The sequence below is a fragment of the Branchiostoma belcheri genome, unplaced genomic scaffold (genome assembly GCF_001625305.1).
Source record: "Branchiostoma belcheri isolate BF01 breed outbred unplaced genomic scaffold, Haploidv18h27 scaffold299, whole genome shotgun sequence".
Taxonomy (NCBI): Eukaryota; Metazoa; Chordata; class Leptocardii; order Amphioxiformes; family Branchiostomatidae; genus Branchiostoma; species Branchiostoma belcheri.
In genome coordinates, this window is record NW_017803908.1 from 58,272 (window position 1) to 66,268 (window position 7,997).

At 41.1% G+C, this 7,997-nt stretch overlaps 1 protein-coding gene across 1 annotated transcript; it reads left to right on the plus strand.

The window, feature by feature from the left end:
* Positions 1 to 297: 297 nt before the first annotated feature.
* LOC109473271 lies at positions 298 to 7,965 on the plus strand. The gene is made up of 8 exons (XM_019773147.1): positions 298 to 397; positions 2,051 to 2,526; positions 3,720 to 3,837; positions 5,593 to 5,810; positions 6,343 to 6,474; positions 6,731 to 6,898; positions 7,465 to 7,602; positions 7,857 to 7,965. The coding sequence occupies exons 2-7, from the start codon at positions 2,053 to 2,055 to the stop codon at positions 7,525 to 7,527; spliced, it is 1,173 nt and encodes a 390-aa protein (XP_019628706.1). The 5' UTR covers positions 298 to 397; positions 2,051 to 2,052; the 3' UTR covers positions 7,528 to 7,602; positions 7,857 to 7,965.
* Positions 7,966 to 7,997: the final 32 nt, after the last annotated feature.

Here is a 7,997-nt window from a genome sequence, read left to right on the forward strand (position 1 = left end):
CGTAGGCATCATCCAAGTGTTTTTGGGCTTCAGTTAAATTTTTGTAGCTGGATCTAGTAGCTCTGTTCTCCCAAACTTGCTTTGCTGTGAGTAATTCTTTACGTGCATTAGTAACCAGAATATGAGAGTTCAAGGGTGCAGGCGGTTCTGACACGCTTAGACGATTACAATCGCTAAGCAGGACCACTGCTTAGTCGAGTTTGTCGACTAAGCATCGTAGTCTTATGGCCCAGCCTACGCGCTTAACGACAAAATCGCACCAAAACTAAGGCAGATCGCTGAGACCGCAGGAGCCGCGAAGCCTCACGGGATCGGGTCACCGCACCAAGCGGCTTCATGGCGGCGTGGTAATTTCGACGGAAGGAAGCCAGCAAAATTTGCTGCCAAAATCTCTAAGGTAAATACGTAACGTTAAATACCTAAATCCTTATTTAATACAGCTCAAGACTGTAATTGTATTAGTTTCATGGCTAGAAGAGCCATATATATACAGTAGCACATGGAGATACGTTGTTTTGTGGGTGGGAGGGGGGCGGTTTTGCCTACTAGAGTCAACCAGGGACGCATATCCGAGCGTAATTTAAAGCGGTGTACATAGGTTTAAACCCTTTTAACGCTTTAAATACATTACCCGTGCATTTAGGAATTAGGAAACACGCAGTATTTGCGAGTTTTTTCAAGATATCAAATATCCAGTGGAGGCTATATAGTGAGTGATATGCACATGCATGGTGGCACGTTACCAGGTGATAGCCGTCACTAGCTTTTTCCATAAATCAAAAAAAGACATAATCCTATTCATAATTGCATAGATAATGTATCAAGAGCGTAAAAAAGGGTACCTTAACCTATTAAGGCCAGGATGAGGCCAGTTTAGGTTTTCTAGGCGTTCACCAGTTTTGTCTAATTGGGGGTAAAAATTCTTAGGTCCCAGAATTTATGTGTTTCTGTGGTTTAATTGTAACGTTACATTCTTTGATGACAAAAAACAACCTACAGTCAACACCTTCCAGTCGGGGTTGGCCCAGTACAATTAGGCTACTCTGACTCCCAGATGTAAGGATATTACTAGTACGGCCCCTCACCATTGCACCGAAATATTGTAGATGTTTTGTTTTGTTTTGTCAGACACTTTTTCAGGACACAGCCACCCACCCCCCCTCCGGCCACACTACCTGTGCACCCTGGGCCCAGTAACATATAATAGATTGAAGAAGGGGTTGTATCTCTTTTTTTATTGACAGACAGCATAGCATTGCCACTGTAATGTTACAAACCACATGTTTCATGTTAAAAAGAACACAAACATTTCATTCTCTATTTATTGTCAGATTTGCCCCATAGTTAGTCAATTGGATTCATGCTGAGCATGATAAGCCCAAACACCTCATATTAAAAAAAAGCACAGAAAAACAAGCTGTTTAACATCAACATGGTACTGTACCTTTCTGCATTATGCAACTAGGGAGATTGTACCCCCATGGGCGCAATGGAATGGGAAACTGGTTCTTCCTGATATCATTTTATTGATGATTGATTAAAGCAACAAGGTTCAGTGCGCAAGCATATCTAACCCTCTGAACATGGAGAACAACAGACGTTAAACTGGATTGAGTTCAAAGCAAACACTCACTCAATCACTCACTCACTCACTCACTCACTCACTCACTCACTCACTCACTCACTCACTCACTCACTCACTCACTCACTCACTCACTCACTCACTCACTCACTCACTCACTCACTCACTCACTCACAATCCAGATCTAGATTTGGTTATTCTGCTTCATATTTTTTTATATTCATTCTAGTAACACAAGAACAGTGGGAAAAGATGTTTGTAGGACATGTTTACAAGATTATTATGCATAATAATTATAATTTCTAGGCTGTTGCTGTATATGTTAGTGCATCTGTATCAAGAGAAACAATAGTAGACTATAGAATAGTGGATATTATTGGATATTAGCCAAATACAATGTATTCCATTCAAGTGCTAATGTATTTCAATGCTAATGTGGTTTAATTCTTGTAACTTTATTTTTGACAGACATGGGGAGGAAAAAAAAGACTACCGGTGTATTCTGTAGCAGACCAAAAAGACCGAGAATCCCGTGCATAAGACATTATCTCGATGGACCTCGTGTATATGGGTACAGTGAGATGCCAGGCAGTACTAACAGTACTGATGACAGCCAATCTGAGACCCCAGGCACATCCATGCCTCTACCCCCTCCAGATTATCCTCCGGATCCAGAACCCTCCAGCACAAGTGCTCCACAGCAGCCCTCCAGATACCAAGTATCCAAAGAAAGGGAGCTGGCAAAGTGGGCAGAAGTCAGGGATCAGCTCTTGGAAACTGCTACCCAACTGGCAGCCCCATGCTACATTTGCAGTTTTTGTGGAATGGAGGAGTCCTGTCCGATAAAGTGTAATGACTGTGGGCCCACTGTAACATATTGCACAGATTGTTGCGTAATAGTACGGCACCACCTGTCACCAGCTCACTACCCAGAACAATGGCTGGTATGTACTGTTCCTAGAACTTCTAATCATGACATGTTACATTGTATATGATAATCAGTCACATACTGGTCTTGAAAACATTGTACATGTACCAACAATTTACAAATGGCTGAGTAAATGCAGAGGTACCTATATATTTACTGGATATCTAACATATAAATTAGAAGGCAGTTTGTTTAGCTATATTATTACCACCTATGAAGTGTCAAATAAGAAATACGAATAGGATTGTTGCCACAAATATAACTTGTGATCCACACCTTTGACAGGTGCACGTATTTTAGAATGCTACCTAACCCAGTGTTTAACAGAAGTATTTTGAGCCTTGGTTGTCAATGTCATAATTCTGTTATTTTGATCTGCCAGTATCTGATGGTATCTGATTGAATCTATTCATATAGATTTATAAGGGTATTCTATCAAAACTGTAGCCTGGCTAACCATCCCCAGTAGTATATTCGCAAACTCTATAACTGGGTCTGGACTTGCACACATATAAAACGATTGGTCATGACGTCACGTAATGAGCTAGCCCGAGCAGCGGGGCTTCATTTGATTGGCTGAGCCTCAGAGGCGACGGCCAATGGCGCACCTGCATTATTCAAGTGATGTTTGTTGTTTTGTAAACACAGATCTTCGCGCGAGTGTTCCTTTTCGGTGCGTTCTTTTTTTTACCGGTAGGACGCCCAAAACATCACGAACGAAATTATTCAATGCATCTTTTTGCTCATTTTTGAGCGACGATATTCCGTCTAAATCGTCCAAAACGGACGTGATTGCAAGGTCAACATCAACCTCCGTGAGCTGAGCGGCTTGTGCGTCAGCCATGTTGATGATTTATCGCGGAAAGACTGACTACGGCTATATCATGTGCGCTTTAGCGTTCGGTTCGCCGTCGGACATGTTGATGATAAGGCGTTCGGACGTTCGAACGGACGCTAACGTCGCCGTTCGGACATCCGAACAGCCCTTACCTAATATGTACACACCCAAAAAAGGGCTTAGACGAGTAGGACCAATCAGCGCGCTCGTTCAAAATCTGAACGAATATTTAGACTCCAGACGCTACATATGTGTGCAAGTCCAGACCCAGTTATAGAGTTTACGAATATACTACTGGGGATGGTACCCAGGCTATCAAAACTGTCCACCAATGTTATAATCTAACCCAGTTATTATGTTCATTTTCTCAGGAGGATCATTATGAACCATTTCTACTGGGCAACCTTGAGAGCACCATTCTTGAAAGACAAGACCACCAAGACTGTCCAAGTAGAACTTTAAAGACCTTCAAAGTCTTCAACAGTTCAGGTGACTGCATTGCACTTCTTAACTTTAATCTTCTTAACTTACAACTATATCAGATTTCATATCAGCACCATGGATACCCACTTGATGGTTTATATTATCATATGATATCTTTTGGAGCCATTTGCCTCCATAAAAACACTGTACTAAAATACTCTGAAATATTGAAATAATGTATCTATGTAATTAGACAGTCAGTTATCAATTGTTGGTAGAAACATGTGCAATTTCCCATCTACATTAATGATGTTAAAAGTTACCTGCACCTTGCAGAATAGAGAAAAAAAGGACTTAAAATCTTGTACATCATGTACATATATCAGACAACCATCCCCCATTTTCCGTAAATGTTGGTTGGAAGATATTTAGGGTATAGAATTTTCTTCTTACACAACCTACTTTGCCACCTACTTTGGCGATAAATAGCAGCGAGTTGCAGAACTCCAGTCAGAAGCTCTGAGGAAGGTGTCTGATAGACATTGAAACGTAAGCAGGTGAGAACCTTACTGGTTGTGTAAGAAGAAAATTCTATACCCTAACCATCCCCCGTGATACATAGGGTTCAGGGCGCTGTCTCCAGCTCTTTGTCAATCACACTCAGGACCAGGGGTGGGTCAATGGCATGATCAGCCACTCGGGAAACTATGGGATCAGTCTGAAATGCCACATCAAACATTTTCAGTAATTTGAAGCAAGCAATGGACCTTTCCTGATCGAACACGTCGAGTCCCCCACTTATAGGTTGGGCAACCTAAAATTCTGATGTGCAACCTAATTTTTGCCCACCGGGCAACCTGGTTCAAAAAAGTATTTTGTACACTGGGAGGCAATTTCACGTTAACCAAATACGTTTTGTCAATGTTATATTTGCTTATGAAGCCCTCATTATTGTTTACATGTATGTCCATGTTTGCATGTGTATGTTTATACTTGTATCACAAAGCCCTTTATAAGTTGCGCCCTTCCCCGTGACCACCCAAGCATTTTTTTTCTCATTTTGTTTTTTTTCCTGGCTTGAAATCCGCCTACTGTGTGATGTTTTGCGGCACATCCTGCATTCACATAATACATGTATGTAATGAGCAAAAACATTTTGCTCTCACTAAATCTAACCCTGTCCCCTCCTCAAATAAGTTTTACTCTCCGGGTGCATACTTCAACAAAGATAGCGTAACCCTTTTTTTGGGCCATGGAGAGAGTTTTTTGCTGTTGAAAACTCGACCCTAACGTTGGGCGACAAAACCGACATTCTGGCAGCGGCACTTCCCGCGCTGTTTTGGACCAAGGTGCTCGAAATAGAACAGGGGGCGGGGCTTACGGTGTTCGACCGGAAAGGTCCATTCCCATCTGGGAAAGGAGGGACTGGTCCTGGATCTAGAGACAGCCCTGCTTGGGGTCCTTCTGGACCACAGAGCTACCTGTATTTTTTTAACTTTCTTCCCCCTATAGTATGTTTTTGGTGGAAAAAAAATCTTAGACCAAATTTCAGCTCTGGCTCGCATAGCCTGGGAACCAAAAAATACTCTTGGGGAATAAACTAGCCAAAAAAATATTGTGACTTGTCAACCTATAGCTAAGTAAACAGATAAAGCAGTCCGTTGACTTGGATGTATGAATATTATGGGTAAACATTTCAACAACAGCATTATGGTAAAATTTACTAAAAAAACTGTATAGTTAAAATATCTGCAGTACATATATATTGAGGTTAAGTAAGAGAAGAAAGCTGTACAACACGGGAATCTGATTTTATTCCAGGTCGTGTCTGTTATTGGCGCATATTTGTATGCGACCACGAAGCAGATGCATGCACCCTACTCCGCTTTGGTCTTTGGGCAGCCACTGCAGATCGTCCCGAAACAGCATTCTCCACAGACCTGCTAGAGTGGCTGACAGCATTGACACTTGAGTGCCAAGTGTCTGTCAAAGGGTTTTGTAATGCTGTGAGGTGGAGGAGCGGTCTTTCCAAATACGAGGTACAAATGTATTTAATATTGGTTTTGCACTGAGACACACTGAAACAATGAGGAACATTTGGTCAGTGATGAACACTAGAACAGTGGATGTTATGATTGAGTTGTTCCAAACCAGCCTATGAGGGAGCTATATACTAGTAGACAGGATGTCACTCTGAATATAAACTTCAGTGAGTCTGTTTTCAGTGTTTAAAGTACCTTTTAAAGTACCATTTATACTCATTGCATTGTGGGCAACTGGTTGTAAAACATAGGTTGGTCAGCAACATTTTAGGTTGCTCCATTTAAAGCCTTTGATTTCTATAAATGACATCTGCAGCTTTCAACATGTACATTGTAGTTGCATAACCAGTGGAAAATAAGTGCCCATAATGATTTTAAAAAAAACAGGTAGCTCAGTAGCAAACCATGCGATGAAACTTGGTTGCCATCTACTGTAGTTACCTTCCTCAAGCAAGTGGGCAAGAGGGTATTTTGTACTGGGTACTGCACCATTGCAAGCTGATAGATGTTTCCTGTCCTTTGTGTTTAGGTTGATATCCTGTACAGGGCATTGATTGGGCAGTCAGTGGCAGAGTTCCACCATCACTTGTACAAAAAGAGAACTCTGCTTCACCTGTGTGCAGAACTTGATGATGGAACTGTTTGTCCTACATGCCCAAAGGTAATATAGTTGCATATCCCAGCTGCCATTTCAGAACTTTGCTTGTAACAGTCTTGTCATGTATTCAATCCTAAGACGGTTTATATATAATATATATACATTTGTATGTATTGCTTTGTACTGACAATTCTTGCAAGTGAACTAGCGTATATGCTTAAAAAAGAAACTTCTTATGTAGTCTCCATGCAGCAATACACTTTTCTCATTTATCAGTACAGTTAGACCCTTTTTCTGCACTTGTATATTTTCTATGTAGGATGAAGGGGAGATGATCGTCTCACTCGATGCCAATTTTGGCCTTGTGAGGAAACGGTCTTCAGGCAGGAGTTCAGCCGGCCCTCTTCACCAAAGCCGTTACTTCCTGCCCGAAGATGATGTGAAGGAATTCATGTCTACTTATTCCGAGGATAGTAAGCCTGATGAGGTGATGAGTAGTTTGAGATGTAGTCATATGCTTTAGCCATCAACACCAGCACATTGATTGCATTACTTAGCTCCAACCCCCAAAATGGGAACATGTTCAATGACTATCAACTCAGTATATTAGCATTTGCACTAACTGGGTTATTTAGTCCATCAGAGATTGATTTAATCCACTCACACTGTTAGTATACTGCTACTATTATTCAGCAGTCAGAAGTAATTATCATCATCATCATTGTTCTTTACTGTGCTCGACCTCTTGCTCTACTCAAACACCAATCTCTCCTGGAAGAATTGCTGTCACCCACGGTTGGGCAGCTAAAGGAGAGTTTTTCCACAGTAAACCCCAATAAACCACTAGTATAGCTAAACATTCTCTTCAAGGTCCAGAATCTCTACTGATAATCCACACAGTCTTCAGGATTCAGATTCTTCCCTTTTAATTCAAGAGGCGTGTGTGGCATTAGAGATTCATTGATAAGGAAGTATAAAAGCTATTAGATGTATGTCATAGATGATACGATGTACCATAATGTTATAACAGCATCATCCCTTCATGTTTTTCAGGACTGCAACAACTTCCAGGCTGGAAGTTCTGTCAGATCAAGGTCGAAGGCAAGAAAAGCTTGATGTGACAGGCGTATTCGGAGCTGTATGTCGGCACAGCGTCCCCTTGAAATTCCTCGACATGCACCATGGAGAAAGGTAAACCATTTATACTTAGTAACATTTCCATTCCATTCACAAATTCCATGTGGTTTAGTGGTTTAGATACTTCCTTTTTCCGTTAATATTTTCCAAGTGAATGACTACAGTACCCAAAATGAATTTAAAACATTTGATCAGTGTAATTAATCTGCCTGAATAGAGGAAACAAACCAACAATTTTGTGAAGACTTCAAATACTTTAGGACTGAAGAACTGTGTGAAGCCTTATAACTATTGTTTTGTTTATGTAGGCTCGGATATCCAGTATTCATGATACAGCAGCTTCTTTCTGCTGTTCAACCAGAGAGCAATCTGAAGATACATGTCATGTATGACATTGCATGTATTTTGACGTCCCATTTAAATGTAAGTTTTTTGCACATTCTGCAAAC

What these genes read in the sequence shown, in the direction of transcription:
- LOC109473271 (XM_019773147.1), top strand. Translation starts at nt 2,053, where the DNA reads ATGGGGAGGAAAAAAAAGACTACCGGTGTATTCTGTAGCAGACCAAAA. An exon ending in GCGGTCTTTCCAAATACGAG is followed by an intron (nt 5,811 to 6,342) that starts GTACAAATGTAT and finishes CTTTGTGTTTAG; the next exon opens with GTTGATATCCTGTACAGGGC. An exon ending in TTTGTCCTACATGCCCAAAG is followed by an intron (nt 6,475 to 6,730) that starts GTAATATAGTTG and finishes TTTTCTATGTAG; the next exon opens with GATGAAGGGGAGATGATCGT.